At 42.1% G+C, this 17,358-nt stretch overlaps 2 protein-coding genes across 2 annotated transcripts in view; one reads left to right on the top strand and one right to left on the bottom strand.

Annotated features, from left to right (window-relative positions):
* Positions 1-955: 955 nt before the first annotated feature.
* Positions 956-5,817, bottom strand: LOC135111774 (vacuolar protein-sorting-associated protein 36-like). The gene is made up of 2 exons (XM_064025482.1): positions 5,674-5,817; positions 956-4,144 (listed from the first exon to the last, which is right to left on the bottom strand). Exon 2 carries the CDS (start codon positions 4,026-4,028, stop codon positions 2,874-2,876), a length of 1,155 nt encoding a protein of 384 aa, XP_063881552.1. The 5' UTR covers positions 4,029-4,144; positions 5,674-5,817; the 3' UTR covers positions 956-2,873.
* A 2,224-nt stretch (positions 5,818-8,041) lies between these two features.
* Positions 8,042-17,358, top strand: part of LOC135111770 (DNA-directed RNA polymerase I subunit RPA2-like) — a 33,315-nt gene continuing 23,998 nt past the window's right edge. The window contains exons 1-4 of the mRNA XM_064025477.1: positions 8,042-8,263; positions 10,894-11,031; positions 11,466-11,660; positions 17,212-17,324. Coding sequence (XP_063881547.1) covers positions 8,183-8,263; positions 10,894-11,031; positions 11,466-11,660; positions 17,212-17,324 — 527 coding nt within the window. The 5' untranslated portion in view covers positions 8,042-8,182. The remainder of the gene's footprint in view (positions 8,264-10,893; positions 11,032-11,465; positions 11,661-17,211; positions 17,325-17,358) is intronic.

Raw genomic sequence — 17,358 nt, 5'->3', positions numbered from 1 at the left:
AGCATGCTTGACACATCTGGGGGGTTCCACTCTTATCAGTCTTCTAAACAGGGTGGAATCAAAAGTTTTTCATCTCATCAACTCCTCTCCTTTGACTGACCATCTTCAGCCTCTTTCTCATCACCACAATGTTGCATCTCTTGCTATCTTCTACTGTTATTTTCATGCTAACTGCTCTTCTGATCTTACTAACTGCATGCCTCCGCTCCTCCCATGGCCTTGCTGCACAAGACTTTCTTCTTTCTCTCACCCCTATTCAGTCCATCTCTCTAATGCAAGAGTTAACCAGTATTCTCAATCATTCATCCCTTTCTCTGGTAAACTTTGGAACTCCCTGCCTCCTCCTGTATTTCCACCTTCGTATGACTTGAACTCCTTCAAGAGGGAGGTTTCAAGACACTTATCCTTCAATTTTTGACTACCACTTTGGGCCCTATTCATGGATCAGCATCTCAGTGGGCTTTTTTTTTATTGTTTTTTTTGTTGCTCTTGACTGGTGTCCCTCCTAAATAAAAATAAAAAAATAGATAAAATAATAAAATAAAAAAAATTTGGGTCTTCCTCTGTTATGTCTGCTGCAGGAAAATTTTTCTTTACTATATGTAGTATTTGTGCTACTTCTAATATCCATTGCAAAGCCATGACTTCCTGATTTGTTCATCTTTTCCCACCTTTCAGTTGAGATAACTGAGGATCCACTGTAACTATATGGTGGGAAGTTGGAATATGCATGACACAAAATTCTTAAGGCAAGTATCAGTGTGCAAAATTTAAGTGTTTGTGAATGTCAAACACCAATCATGAAAATCTGTTCAAATAGTAATGTACTATACTCGTCTGTATGTAGTACACAGCTGTCATCATAAACACACGTGCCCTGTTGCACAAAAACACTCCATCCTTGTCATGCCTCTCCAGCACAATTATACACCATGGTGTGAAAAATACTCTCATATGATGTGTAATTGTTGACCTTTATTGAAATATCTAAAAATAGGTCCTATAAGTTTTGTCAAATTAAGAAAATTTCAAAATTAATATAACACACCCCAGTACATTTGCAAATATAACTGTGTATTCTTTGCTGTGCTCTGAGGTTGCCCACATGACAACCTCAGCAACTTGGATAGATTCTGTGGTCCTGGTGATCTTTGACTGTGCACCACTGGACAAACATACATGGGTACACAAGAGATGAATATCATGTATATTAAAGCTTCTGCAGGCATTTAAAAAACCAGCAACTTAATAATCTACTTCTATATCATCTGAATAAAACAATCAATCAAAACCTAACACCATACCATCTGAGGCACCATCTAACATGTGATGTCTAACTCATTAGGCCTTGCCGTCAAGAAGTGGTCCAACTCTTGTGGATGTTCTAAACAGGATCTGGATTTGGTCCCCTGCCCCATAACTAATGTGATTCCATTTCCTGACAAATCTTCACAATGATGCCCACTCTCCTGTGAACCAATGGATACTAAGACCATCACATCAGAACCAACACAATATGTACTGACAACATCAGGATCATTTTTTTTTTACAATTACCATCCTACTTTGTAACAAAATGAGGTAAGAATCTTTTAAGTATTTCTCATCTGACTAACAGCTCTGGGAGCCAGGCAGAGATCATGGGGAACATAAACAGCTGCTAAGTGGAGTGGGCCAACCCTGCTTCCAAGGTGACATTCTGTCTGACAAATAACTTACTTTCATTCCGTCATCTTTTATGAAGATAAAGTGATATTCTAGCATCTCTTAGTCAAAATACGAGTAAGTCATATTTCTGCATTTCATAAAATAATAAACTCAACAAATTATCTTTCATTCATTGCTTTTTTATACAAGAATTAAGATCATGTTTCCTCATGTTCATTCTGTCCATCTTCCTAAATTACAAAAGAATTATGCAAACATTACAGATATAATAACATACATTGTAAATGTATGGCACCACACAGCAAACCCTTAAAATAGTGATTCCAGCCTTGCTTATCATAATCTTTCACAAAAAATTACTTGACTTTTCATTCCACAACACAAAAGCTTAGAGGTCATGAGCAGATACAGCAGTTCACTGATGGCTAATCTTCCATCACAATGGCAATAGTGACAAATGGTGCTTAACTCACTATAAAAAAACAATTACTTTCCAGCTTAATATTAACAAATCTAAGCTAATTAGTTCATACAATCATGTAAGGCATCACTCCCAGCCTACTACATAGCACAGCCTCAGTTTTCCACATGGTATGGCGTCAGAGCCAAGCTTGGCATTCCAGGCACTCAACTGGACTCTACTACTTCTGTCGGACATATAACAGGTCTTTAGGAATTCAAACAATATCCTGGTCTTCCTTACTAAGTTTTTGGCCATCATGCAAGAACAAAAAGAGAGCAGTAAGTGACTAATCAGCATTATTAATCTGGATGGTAAGGATTTCATTGTTTCCAATGGGGAGTCATCAAAGTGGCAGACACTCTCCTTTATCTTGCAAGGCATGGTGTATTATTCACCCATTGTCCTCCAACAAAAATAGCTTATATGTGGCTAAGTATAACATCAGTGACAATTATATTTCCCATTCCTTTACACAATAGTGATGGAATTTTATGCCGACAGAATGAGAGTCTGCACAGCCTCCGCCCATGTGGTCATCTCAAGTTTGTATGAAGGACTGAGTAAGAAGGCCTAGCATACCAGGTTCTGCTGTTGTTTCCTGCTGGTGTACTGCAGTTCCCTCAGACAGTAATAGATCAGCAAACCTGAAGAGTCTGGTGAATTGTTGTTTCCATGGCCAGTCCCAAGTGGGCGGAGGAAAAGCTTGTTGCGAGGTGAGTCAATCTGGAGGGATGTTAAGGGGCTAAGAGCGGGAAAAAAACAAATTTGGGTAAAACCTCAGTCCCTCACTGGACTCGTCCCTCACAGCCTGGGCACACCGCTCTGCCTGTAGCAATCTCTCTCGTGCCAACAGGAGAGGCACGCCACACTCCCTGGCCAGGTCTCCAGCTGACATGCCATCTCCTTCATGGCATGCCAATACCTGTGCTGTGTCCTTCACTACCTTATCCTGGTCCAAACCAGTGATTTGCACCACCTGGACTCCAGACTCAAATGTGTGCAGGCTCAAAGGCAGGTCTAATGTCCGCATGAGGTTGCATGCCTGTACAACATCTTCTGGGGAAAGCAGCTGGAGGCCTCGTGCTCGGTTAATCCTGCAATACACTTCTGAGAGAAGCATCACTCCTCCAGCCTCCTGCACAGGCTCCTCCAAGGCCCTAGCAACCTCACGTGCCAGGTGGTGATGGTACTGTGTTGCTGAGCCATACTTTTCCCGTGTCACGGGGTCATCAATGCCCAGACTAAGGAGATACGACCTGAACTGTGTGGTGTCATCTGCTGAGACTGAGTGCTCTTTGATTTTGTTGGAGATGCTGCGTGATAGGCTCACCATGTCCTTAGCTAAACCCATTAGGTTTTTCAAGTCCTCAAAGGCACGGCTTATGTTTTGGCTGGCCGCCTCCTGCTTTTTCTGGATGTCCCGCTCAATGCCCAGAATGCCTGTGTGAATCTTCTTTGATCCTGAGGCCTTCACACTGTTGGCTGGCTGAGGCATGCTTAATGTTTCCCATGCTCGAGCCTCAAGTGCTTTCTGAAGGGCCTGTTGAAAGCTGCTGCAGCCACCATGCTTAAAGGAAAGCCTCACGTAAGAAGCATGGCTGGAGGCAATAGGGCCAGAGGGATGACCAGGTGGAGGACTGGCCAAGTGCAGGACAAGTTTTGGGCTGGAAGTGAACCCACCAGCCTCGTCCTCAATAAGAACCACCAGGCTCAGTGGCAACCCCAGGGATGACGACTGGCTCTCATGTCGCCACAGCAACCTTTGATTAGTGAGTGTGAGGTGGCCATCTTCATATCCTGTCTTCTTGTCTCCATCATACAGTCGAATGGATTTTGCCGAGGCAGCCACAGCCTCACCAGAGCTGAGGCTTGAGTCACACCAGAACCAACGGTCCATTGTGGCCAAGGGTAAAATTATTTCTCATGTGTAGGGGTGAATGTGTTTGACCCTGAGGGAGTGTCAAAGAAAGCCCAACATGACAACCCTTGAGACACTCAGCTCTCCTGCCACGCCTGAAAAAAGGGAGAAAAGGGAGTCAGAATTCAACGTAATATCAACGCCTCAAGACAGGAGGCTGTGGCAGGAAGCCGAGCGTCTTACTTGTTGCCAGAAAACATTCATAACAGTAGTGTGTGTGTGTATGTGTGTGTGTGTGTAAATGAAAACAGTTACCATTTTGCATTGGAATTTTTTCCTTCTTATTCAGACAAAAAAATAATAATGCAATGCATTTTAAATGGAATTTCTAAACTGTCTTGAAATTATTCAGTGGCAGTGATGCATCGATCCTGCTGCTGGACAGAATTTATTGATCTTTTTCAGATGATCAACTTGGAGTAAATATCAAGGAAACACCTGTATCACAATGACAATTTTTTTCTTTCCTTTTCTTTTCCTTTTCTTGTAGATTTTGGTGTGTTTCAAGTGAATCTGCTAACTGTTTCTGCCACAAATCACAAGTACTTTTATTTTTACACTCATCCCCCTCAGAAACTTATGGTTTATGATAAAGATTAATACAAAACACACCTAAATCAACCAGGAAAACATATTCTCATCCTTGCAGATGACACATGCGTAGTAATACATGCCAATATTCAGAAACATTTGCTTTGATCCCTTGCCATGAACTGTTCCACCCATCTCACGCTACAGGACAAAACCTAAACAAACCTAACCTGATGTAATGCAAGGCGTTGTGGTCAGATAATATTGAAATAATACCAGTGTTTTCATCTGAAAGGCAGGTTACACTTGAGTTTAAATTATTTCAGTACTTTAATTTCACTGCTAATCCCTTTATCGTCTAGATTTTATTTCCTTAAAATTTCCGTGGCCAATGACAAATACTCAGATTAATCGGCTAATAACACCCACAACTTAATGACACAAAGTTAGTTAGCCATTGTAATTTACCAACTATCAACAGCCATTGAATATATATATATATATATATATATATATATATATATATATATATATATATATATATATATATATATATATATATATATATATATATATATATATATATATATAAATCTTACTTTACACACATCAGCACCCATATAAGTAAGTGCCTTGTAGAACAAAGCTTTATACTTCAACACACACACACACACACGAATGCAATACCAGATGAAGTGTGTGTGCAAATATAACGTAACAAAAAACATGATTATCTAGTGTTGGAAAAGGGGTCATTACAAAGTTAACTCAATCCTGTGAAGATTCAAAACAAAACACGAGACCAAAAGGATACTCAGGATTACAGAAATAAAGACAAGATGAAAAGGAGAGAGAGAGAGAGAGAGAGAGAGAGAGAGAGAGAGAGAGAGAGAGAGAGAGAGAGAGAGAGAGAGAGAGAGAGAGAGAGAGAGAGAGAGAGAGAGAGATGAATAGTTAACATGCAAAGGAACAGAAACTGAAGGAAAAGAGAAACAGAACTGAAGACATTGGGAGGGAGGGAGGGAGGGAGGTGTTCCATTTAGCCATAGTCATTTCCACGCGCCACCTCATTGCATAATCACGCCCACCTCACCTGAATGTGGCCCTTGGGAGCAAGCAGGTGTGGGTGGGGAGGGGCGGGCTGCTTCAGGAAAGCTGGCAGGTGTATCAGTCACATCGCCGGGGTGAAGCAATGGCTAGAGGAATGACAGGAAAACGGAGTGTGAGAGAGTTCGCCATCTTCCTTTTTGTCGGCGCTAATACTTCTTAATGTAATTTTTCTATGGTATTAGTAATTAAATAATACTTCAGGATAGGTTAAGTTATGATTAGATTGGTTTAGGACATGAGATGGGAGTGCGTGAGTCTTGGCCCTCATTGTATTTCTCGGTACTAATGCTAACAATCTTTATTCTTTATCACAACATTCAGACCCTATTCCGCCAACCAGTGACGTCCTACAGAGCCTCTATTCTTAAGTAATTGAATATAAATATACAAATATAATTAATGCTTAGCAGAGTATTATATATGAAATATTGTAAAACTAATCACACACACACACACACACACACACACACACACACACACACAATTAAAAATAAATGAATAAAAAAACTTTTCAGATACATGTTAGTATAAATAATCATACAAACAAATTGCACATAAAAAGTTTTATACAATATAGTGTTCAGTTAGTCATATCTGACATATCATAGGAATCCCTGAATAGAAATGTTTTAAGTCTTTCCTTAAAAAGTTCAGTGCTATCGCTGGGCTTGACCTGTACTGGAAGCCTATTGTACAATCTTGGAGCACACACTTGAAAGGCTCTGAAACCCATATCCGAATTACATCTTGGCTCATTTAGCCGGTACTCATCTGCTGCGTGTCACACCACAACACTTGTATTAACCTCAAAGGGATGAAACAACTTTCTTAAATAAACAGGCTTGGTAAGTTAGTACACAAGTTTTATACTCGTAAGCGATCCGAGCTTTTATCGGCAACCAATGTAAATCAATGAGTACAGGCGTTATTCTGTTGCGAGGTGACACATGTTTTATTATCCTGGCAACCCTATTAAGTGTTAGTTGTAATTTCTTTAGTTGATAATTTGGCAAGTTATAATATAAGGAGTTGCAGTTGTCCAACTTTGTTAATACATGATTCTGAATCAGAATCTTGACAAAATGTTCATCCAAATATTTCCTTATGAAGGCAATATTTCTCAGATTATACCTTGCCACTCTCACAGCCTCATTTATTTGGTCATTTAAGCTCAAATACTTATCAACCATGACTCCCAAATCTGTATCAGATAAATAAATATTCGTACCATTTACATTTAAACTTTGCACTTCATTAAACTTTCTAAGACCACTCTTTTTTCCAACAAACAAACATTCAATCTTCCCTTCATTTAATTTATTTAATTTATTTTTTTATTAATTCAACCTTTAACAAGAATCATAACTCTTGTCAATACATTTTTTTTTTGTATCTAAAATGATGTTAACCGTCAAATAAAACTGAGTATCATCGGCGTAGAGAGCAAAAGTTACGTACATCATATCCCCTTAAAATAAAAGACAGTTCTGTAGTATAAATACTAAATAATACTGTCCCCAACACACACCCATGGGGAACACCTTTGTTGAGATGACAATACTCGGGAAAAGAGGTCTCCACTTGGACACAAAAACTCCTATTAACAAGGTAGCTCCTCAGGTACTGCAGTGCACGTCCTCTAACTTATATAATTTGCAGATTTTCTAACAGTAAATCATGCACTACATTATGAAAGGCAGAACTTAAGTTTAATAATATTAAAACATCACATTTTCTCTCATCCATCATACACAGATGATCATTAGTGACGCTACACAAGACTTTCAGTTGAGTGTAGTTTCCTATATGCAGACTGATTGTCAGGCAACACATGAATAGAAGATAAATAATCCATTAGTTGAACATGATTTACACTTTCTATAACTTTTTGATAGGAATGATAGGTTATGTTTACTGTTTTTTTTTTTTTTTATCGATAATGATCAAATGGTACCTCATGGTAACATTGAAGTAACATTACCGTTTTCTTCCCTGCATGGCTGATGGAAGAGATAAAGTGAAGAGGTATGAAATATTCTGAAATACTTCTGAGCTGTACCTCCATGGACTATATTTTAAAGGCTGTACTTTAAGTTATATGGGTTTTTAAAATTTTTTTTTATGGTTCTATTGATATATTAATAATATTTATGCATTATGAACTGGACAAACAGTCTTGAGAACCCGGTTGATCATATGTGAGGCCTTAGAAAATAGTTATGATTAGAGAGGAAAGCGTTTTTTAATACGAGTGTTCTTTTATTCTAATCACAGATTAAAAGATTTATGCATTCTTAACGGGAGAAACAATCTTGAGAACCCAGCTAATCATCTCTCTGGCCATATAATTTAGTCGTGGTGAAAGAGCAAAGAGTCACTACCAAGAATTCTACATAATCTTATCCGTTCCTTTGTCACCCACCACCACCACCACCACCATCATCATCATCACCAGCATTGTTTTGGTGTGGCCTCCAGCACGTGGCGGTAGGATGGGTAGTGCTTCAGTGGAGCTTTCTCTAAGGCATTTAAAGGATCCAGACTTTGGCAGGATCCCAGAGACACAAAATGAGGTGAGGGTACATGCAGGCAGGACTTGTGGCTGAGTGATCTGAGGTGGAAGGTTAATGTAAAATGTAAGTAAGCCACAGAACGCCTGACTTCTGATCTTTCTAAAATTTCTGATTGGGGCAGAGCAAACTTGATATTGTTCAATGCCACAAAAACTCAATTCCTCCATCTGTCAACTCGACACAACCTTCCAGACAAGTATCCCCTCTTCTTCAATGACACTCAACTGTCCCCCTCTTCTACACTGAACATCCTCGGTCTGTCCTTTTCTTATAATCTGAACTGGAAACTTTACATCTCATCTCTAGCTAAAACAGCTTCTATGAAGTTAGGTGTTCTGAGGCGTCTCCGCCAGTTTTTCTCACCCCCCCAGCTGCTAACTCTATACAAGGGCCTTATCCGTCCATGTATGGAGTATGCTTCACATCTCTGGGGGGTTCCACTCATACTGCTCTTTTAGACAGGGTGGAATCAAAAGCTTTTCGTCTCATCAACTCCTCTCCTCTAACTGACTGTCTTCAGCCTCTCTCTCACCGCCACAATGTTGCATATCTAGCTGTCTTCTACCGCTATTTTCATGCTAACTGCTCTTCTGATCTTGCTAACTGCATGCCTCCCCTCCTTCCACAGCCTCGCTGCACAAGACTTTCTTCTTTCTCTTACCCCTATTCTGTCCACCTCTCTAATGCAAGAGTTAACCAGTATTCTCAATCATTCATCCCTTTCTCTGGTAAACTCTGGAACTCCCTGCCTGCTTCTGTATTTCCACCTTCCTATGACTTGAATTCCTTCAAGAGGGAGGTTTCAAGACACTTATCCATCAATTTTTGACCACTGCTCTGATCCTTTTATGGGACTGGCATTTCAGTGGGCATTTTTTTTTTTTATTAGATTTTTGTTGCCCTTGGCCAGTGTCACTCCTACATAAAAAAAAAAAAAAAAATTCTTGTAAGGCAAAGTGCTGGAAAGTTGGGTTAATTTACTGACTGTCATTAGGTATTAATAGTCTTCTTCTTTTATCTGATGGGTTTTCTGACCCCGGCACTAAGAAACAGACACAAGAAGTGGTTAATATGTAAATCGACATTTTTTACCTTGAAAGGGGGCTAAGGGAGCGCAGCTCCCCAGCTAGGTTAGGTTAGATTAGTATCGCTGTGGCTCCCCACCGGTTAGGTTAGGGGATAGGGGAATTATGGTGTAAATGTAAAAGCTCATCAAAGCCTGAAAACCTAATAAACAATAAGCAGTATTGCATTTTGGTGTCGTTCCTCATGTTATGTGGGCTTGTCCCATCAACATTGTGGCTTCCTGGGTAAAAATGTCAATTACACCCAGGTCTGTTTTTCAGAACAAGCTTGATTCTTTTCCGTTCAGAAAATTATGCTTTTTCAAAAGGAGATAGTCTTGTTTTTCTGTACAAACCCCCAGAAATCAGTGTTTTCTTAAATTTAGCATCATAGTAATGAGTGTGAAGAAAACATTTATTTTTAGAGTTTGCATTGGAAATAAACTATCACCTTTAAAAAAAAAAAAGCTATCAAGTATTCAGTGAAAAAAAATTTTTAACTTGTTCCTTGTAGTAAAGAGAGTACAAATCAAAGTGAGGTATGCTGTCACAGGTTCTGGTGCAATTTAATACAATACACCCATAGCATTTACTATCACACTCAGTTTGTAGATCACATAATTTGGAGCATTTCTAGTGGTTACACCATGTTGCACAAATAACAAAAAACTCACAAACAAATTTTCAAAATTTATCTTGATTTCCTTATCCTCTTCCCTCCGCTTAACCCTGCCCAATCAATACTGCATGTGTGTTAGTACATTGGTATGAAGGTACTGTGACCGCATTACATCGCCGCTGAAACTTGTCCCGTGGCAGGTATTTCAGTCACCATTGTATTATTGATTGATACTTTTGTAGCTCTGGAAGCAATTTAATTGTCATATTAATATGTAATAAAATAAGGTATTATGTGTGACACATTTGTACTGCACGTAATGCTACTAATTCAAATGGCCTGTGTAGTTTGAAATTAGTCCCCGACCCTCCAGGAGGCTAGGGAAGGCAACAGGTGCTGCCACGTCAGTTCTACCTTCATCATGGCGTCAGGCAGGTGCACTGATTGTGATTTGTGTCTACTCGAATTTTTCCTGTGATACAGTAAGATGTACAGGGATCTGTACATCTTATTTTGTGAGCTTTGTCTGGAGGGGGTCAAAGCCCTCTCTGATTAGATTAGGCTAGGTTAGATTGGTTAGAAATGTCCCATTTTCAAAATATGCCATTTCTCATCCCTAGACTTTTCAGTAATGTGTTATTTTAGTAAACTGTGCCCTTAAGATGATGAAAGCCTAACTATTTTGTGGTGTTCATGGGCTATTAGATTTCATGACACTTTTCATAACTGGATGATCCTTTTTGACTGTACTGGATATGGACTGACACCTTTAGTGGGCCTCTTTATTTTGCCCTTGGCCAGTGTCCCTCTTACACAAAAAAAAGAAGTATTGTTCAAGTGTTCATTATTTTACTTGTTTTTAGTGGACCCCATAAGAAACATACTAGGTGATTCTAGTTTATACTATAAGATGTTTTGGCTGTTAATTAACTTTTGGTACTTTGTAGGAAATTGTGTCCCTGGGAGCCCCACATGTGGACTCCTTCAACTTCTTCTTGGGCAGAGGTCTTCAGGAAATTATCACAGATATTCCTCCATTAGAATTCTCTCTCAAGAATAAAACAAGAGTGAAACTTGAACTGACTGTAAGTTTTTTCTGCTCTGATTGCTTGCTAGATGAATGAAGTAATGCATTGATTGATAGATGATTTAGATGGACTCTTTTCTTTGTTTTCTTTCTTTGAAGCTACTTTACTTGTTCAGAAAACGTTATCATTTACCTTGATTTGTGTAGAGCAGTTTTATTAATTATTTTCAGTCATTATTTTTTTGCTAAGTCTTAGGTAAATCTATTAGTAAATCTGGTTATGCTTACATCATTTCTAATCATGATTTCTAATTTTCTCTGCATGTAATTCTTTGGCCATGATTTGTAATACCTACTCTCTACACATGATTTTTCATCATGATTTCTAATTTCCTAAGCACATCATTTTTAATATCTTTTTTATATTTTTCTCTGCACATAATTTTTTAAAATCATGATCTTTAATTCTCTCTGCTCTTGTCTCTCCTACAGGGTGCCACAATAGGCAAGCCCAGACTCCCACCAGGTGCAGGACAGACCAGGGATTGTAACTTGTATCCCAAGGAGTGTGTGGAGCGCAGGGCGTCCTATACAGCACCAGTCAATGTGGACCTAGAGTGGAGTGTTGATTGTGCCCAGCCGTTTACCCACAGGCAGACACTTGGGGAAATACCCATCATGGTCATGGTAAGGACAGTGTTGTGCTTGTTTGCTTTGGAGGAATGCTTTATGTTCTTTTTATTCTGATCATGTTCTTCACTTTCCTACTGATATCTCTGATGAGCTGCTCGCTAGTGGAAGGCTGTGAAAAACCATTCATTTATAGATTTTATCTTTCAGTTTTCGGTTTGAATTTTTTTCTATTTGATTTTTTTTCAATGCTTAAATTAGTTGAAAGATGTTATAGTCATATTGCCTAAAACTTTATGTTGGTTACCTTTTTGTGATAAAACTGACTAGCATGATTGATCCTACACCCATCCCCTAGACATGTGATTAAGATTGCATTTCTCTAAATACATACTATTTGTATACTCATAAATAATCATGCTGCTATAAATAAGACTTTATTGACTGGTGAAAGAGACACTTTAAACTATCACTGGCTGTGTAATATGTGTGTTGGGACGTTCAACTTATTTTCTCTCTCTCTCTCTCTCTCTCTCTCTCTCTCTCTCTCTCTCTCTCTCTCTCTCTCTCTCTCTCTCTCTCTCTCTCTCTCTCTCTCTCTCTCTCTCTCTCTCTCTCTCTCTCTTTTATTTAAACAAATATTTACAGAAAGGCTTAAAGTTCCATGTTGAGTATGGAATTATTTAAAAAGTCTATGATAGTATTATTTACAGGGAATAATACTATACATACTCAACATAAAGATAATATTACTAATACAATAATACAATAAAAATTTAAAGCGCCAGTGGGGACAGGTGCGTGCTACACCAGCTGTGGGCTGCCAGCTTCAGCAGGTGTGTGGACATGTCTTGCACTTGGGGCGTGGCCACTGTGAACATGTTCCACAGCCACGAAGTCCTGGCTGTGTAGGTGTGCTGGTGTTGGCTAGAGCGAGACCGAAGCACCTTCACTAGCTCATTGCTACTAGCCGCAGCTCTGGTGCACCTCTGCACTGTGTGTGGCAGCAGCCTCAGGGGGTCAGGGTGAGGGACCCTCTGCACCTGAATTTTGTAGCACATCACTAGTGCTGACGCGTCCCGCCTGTGCTCCATTGACGTTACTGGTGCTGGGTGCTGTTGGTCCTCGTCAGTGGCCACCAAACTCAGGGCTCACTGCTGCACAGCATCCAGTCTCTGCATGTGGGTGGCAGCACTCAACATCCAGGACAGGGCACCATACTCCATACATGGGCATATCTATGCCCTGTGTAGCATGAGGATGCCCTGTGGGTCAAGGGTGTTTGCCATCCTGTGCAGGCCAGAGACTTGGAGAGAGGTCTGGTGGGTGACGACAGCGATGTGGTGATCGAAGTGTAGGCCGCGGTCCACAGACACGCCCAAGATCTTGATGTACCGTATTTTACGGCTTATAAGACACACTTTTTTTTTCCCAAAAATACCCTGAAGAATACTAGAGCGTCTTCCAAGACGAATGTTGTATTGTGAGGCAACACCCAGGCTCAAGGGAGCTTGTACACTTGACTGATACCGACGTGGATTTGTATGATGAGTCATTACGCTATGATGTTAGATTAAGTACTATTTAATTCAACCTTTTATATGATGTAAACTCAGTACTTAGCTGTTACAAGTATTTCCAATACCATAATCCTTCCTGGAGCTGAACCACAAGCTTAGCCTTAAGCATAACCTCTGCCCTGTAGCACGCTCTGTTTATTATGGTACTGGCAGCGGCAGGCGGCAGCCTTCCCACTCTTGATCTTGATTCGAATCATATAAAACGTTTGCTTTTACTATGCTCGAAATATATAAAATGTTTGCTCACACTATGTTCAAAGCATAAACAAAACGTTTGCTCACACTCTTTTGCCACCTGGCTGTCACACGTATCACAAACTTTTGTCCTGAAATTATCACCCATGGCTACTTCATCAAAACGGTTTAGTTATACTACAGTAAAATCCCTCTTATCTGGCATCAACGGGACCGCCGACATGCCTGATACTTGAATATTGCCGGATACTTGAATAGAAGTGAAATTATGTCCACAATCACCACCCTACACTCACGCATCTTACCATAACAAAGATCAGCTGATCTTAATCAGCAGCTGATCTGATCATCTGCTTAAATGCAAGCACAACACGCTTCCTCTTTTCTACAACTTTAGGCATGATGAAGGCGTCAGGCGATAAACAGTGCACACGTGGGACTGAGTCACTGAGTAAACACAGTGCAGTGGGCCGCGGGTGGCGCGAAGCAGTGCGCTCAGGTGGCGAGGGGACAAAGTATGCCTCGCGCGGGAATTTTAATCGATTTTATGAGTACACATTGATTTTTTATTGATTTTAAGGCTTGGGGAAAAATGTGCCGGATACTTGAAGCTGCCGGATACTCGAATGCCGGATGAGAGGGATTTTACTGTATTGCATACAAGCTACAAGTTGTACAGTATGCCAAAGAACATGGAAACAGAGCTGCAGAAAGACACTTTGGACCACCACCTACTGAAAAAATTATTAGGCAGTGGAGGAAACAAGAAGAAGAATTGAGAGAAACTGGAAACAAGGCGAAGCACAGTTTACGTCAAGTACCAGCAAAATGGCCACAGTTAGAAAAAGACTTGTGCATGTGGATAATAGAACACAGAAACTTGGGGATTGCAGTTACAACAAAAATGATGATCATAGAAGCAAGAAAACTTGCAACAGACATGGGAGTAGAAGACTTCAAGGGCACTGTGTCTTGGTGTTTTCACTTCATGAAGCAGAACGGGTTAAGCTTGCGAACAAGGACTAAAATATCACAAAAGATGCCCGAGGAATATGAACAGAAAATAATGAACTTCCATCAATTTATCATTAATGCTAGAAAGCAGAAAAGTTATGGTGAATGTGTTCTTGTATGAGAATAATTTTTTCTTAGAAATCTCTTTCAAATATTAGGGTGCGTCTTCCATGGTGCAGCGTCTTATAAGCCGTAAAATACGGTAATCCTGGAGTGGCAGGCGCTTGCCTCCAAAACGCATCTGTTCTGAGACTGTGTGTGAGGTACCTGGGGACCTGGGCGAGATGACCATCGCCTGTGTCTTCTCAGGAGCGAAGTTAACCTGCCACATCTTTCCCCACTGCTCCACCAGTCTGAGCTGCCTGTTCAGCTCAGTGACAGTACGCTGACTGTCGAGGCAGCAATAGGAGCAGGAGAGTGTGCAGTCGTCGGCGTATGCTACCACAGATGACAGCTGCCGAAGGAGGTCGTTGATGTATATGTTCCATAGGACTGGGCCCAAGAGCCTTGTGGGACTGAGGCCTGGACAGGTGAAGGCCTTGATGACTGCCTGTTGACTACTACCTGAAGGGTCCTACTCTGGATGTAATCTTCGAGCAGCACTAGCAGGTCACCTTGGATACCCTTGGCTCGAAGCTTTTCAATGAGCCCCATGTGCCAGACCCTGTCGAAAGCCCCAGCAATGTCCAGGGCCACCACAAGGGTGTCAGGCCTTCTTCCAGGGCATCTTGCCAGTCCTTGGAGAGAATGAGGATGTCTGTGGTGGATCAGCCAGGCCTGAAGCCAAACTGTCTGTCTGAGAGGAGGTGGTTCTCGCTCAGGTGTTGGCAGATGACAGCAGACACTATTTGCTCCAGCAGCTTGCCCACTACTGAGAGCTGGGAGATGGGTCTGTAGTTGCTGGGGTCAGACCTTGAGTTTTTCTTGTGGACCGGGACCACACACGCTTCCTTCCATACTGAGGGCCACTTCTTCTCCCTCAGGCAAGATATGAAGAGGATGGTGAGAGGAGCTGACAGCTTTCTAGCACAGTGCTTGAGGAGCCTTGGGTTGATGTCATCTGGGCCTGTGGCTTTACCCACATCCACCTCACCGAGTAGCCGCTCAACCTGCTCTGCCGTCACCAAGACAGGGGTGACAGTGCAATCAGTTTCCAGGGCTAGCTGTGGTACAGGTCATGCCGGGTCATCAACCTTCATCTTGTTGGTAAAAAGCTCAGCAAGGAGTGTGGCCTTGTCTGCACTGCTCGTGACAGTGGATCCGTTAGGTCTGGTGAGTGGAGGAAGAGTCTCGCGGTGACATGCTCCTTGCTGCTCCTTCACCAGATTCCACCAGGTCTTGTTGCCAACACCTGGGCCACTGAGCTTTCACCTTCTGTCCTCCCTTAGCTGATTCCTCGCCCATCTGCAGATGGACATCATCCTCTTACACACCTCCCAGTGCAGCATCTTGTTCCTGCGTGACAGGTGTCGCTTGTACCTCACCCAGGCAGCATGCTTGGCCTTGGCAGATGCTCTGCAGCGAAAACCAAACCAGGTGGGATCACAAGGCCTGGAGAGATATACTCGGCTGGGCACATGCTGCTGTTGGAGGGCAAGGAGCCTGGTGGTGAGGGCGCGTGCCTTGCTCTCAGCGTCTCCCATTAGAAGGGCCTCCCATTCTGTGTTCTCCATGTCCTGCTTCATGGATGGCCAGTCCGCCCTGTTCCAAAAGCCAGACGGTATGCGGGATAGCGTCTTCCCTCGCCGTTTGCAGCTTGACCCGAGACAGCACGGCAAAGTGGTCTGAGCTGCCCACTGGTCCTAGCTGCTAGCAGCTGATGCTGGCTTCAGGTAGGTCTGTCACCACAGGATCCAGCAGCCCTCCCCACTCGTGTGTAGGGAAGGTGACATGGTTGGTCAGGCCCTGAACAGCCAGGAGATTACTGAAGGCATCCTGCTCCATGTGGAAGTTCAGGTCTCCCACTATCATCATATGGGAACACTTGTGATGCTGGAGCAGGGTGTCAAGTTCCTCTGTCAGGAAGTCTGGGGGGAGCTCGTCCTTGTCTTGGGGGGCAGTACATGACACAGAGGAGAAGCCCACTGTTGTCTGCAAGTACCACCCTGAAGAATAGTGCCTCCATCAGGTGTGGCACGGCTACCTCAAGTTCCTGCGTTTGGAGGCCGTCCTTAAAACAGGCAGCAACACCTCTGCCTGCTCTATTTTCTCGGTCCATCCCCACCCAGAGGGATTAGCCTGATACTTTGCCGAATGTTGGCTCCACCTCGTCACTCAGCCACGTTTCTGTCACTGCAACAATGTCAGCACTATGTCTCAGCATGAAATTGTGGCTAAGGTCACCCACAGTGTTGCGAAGTCCTCTCACATTGGCGGAGACCACAGTCAGGTGACAGCTGGGGCATCTGTTCCCTTGCTTCCTCGCATTGGCTTGGGAGTGAGGTGTGGTGGTGAGGCGAGACACGTTATTGTCTACCAGTTAGTACTACCAGCTGTTGTTGCTGCTGGTAGTACTGCTGCTGTTACTACTACAACTATTGTTGTTGCTGCTGCTGTTGTTGTTACTGTTGCTGCTGCTATTGTTATTGGTGGTGTTGGTGCTACCTGAGGTTGTGGCAGTGGTAGTGGTGGCAGTGGTGGGGGGTGCGGCCGCTGTAGTGAAAGCATCTGCTATTCTTATGAGAGGCTTAGGCCTCCCAGATTGCCACCACTGCCTCCAGTGGTCCAAGGAGGCACACGCCTCACTTTTTTTATTACTTCATGGACATTTTCTTGATTTTTGTCAGTTGCTTTAAAATCTAATATGATCTTTGTTTCAGTCCAATAACTGTCACCTGAATGGCCTAAGTCCCAAGCAGCTGGTGGAGCATGGGGAGCTGGTCAACGAAACAGGGGGTTACTTCATCATCAATGGTTCTTGCAGAGTCCTCAGGTGCAACTCCCTTCTTATTTTTATTTATGTAGTG

The sequence above is a fragment of the Scylla paramamosain genome, chromosome 22 (assembly GCF_035594125.1).
Source record: "Scylla paramamosain isolate STU-SP2022 chromosome 22, ASM3559412v1, whole genome shotgun sequence".
In the NCBI taxonomy this organism is placed as follows: Eukaryota; Metazoa; Arthropoda; class Malacostraca; order Decapoda; family Portunidae; genus Scylla; species Scylla paramamosain.
The sequence above is the reverse complement of the archived record's forward strand: the minus strand, read 5'-3'. Positions and strand labels throughout refer to the sequence as shown.

Coding starts and splice junctions, on each gene's coding strand:
- LOC135111774 (XM_064025482.1), bottom strand. CDS start 4,028: ATGGACCGTTGGTTCTGGTGTGACTCAAGCCTCAGCTCTGGTGAGGCT.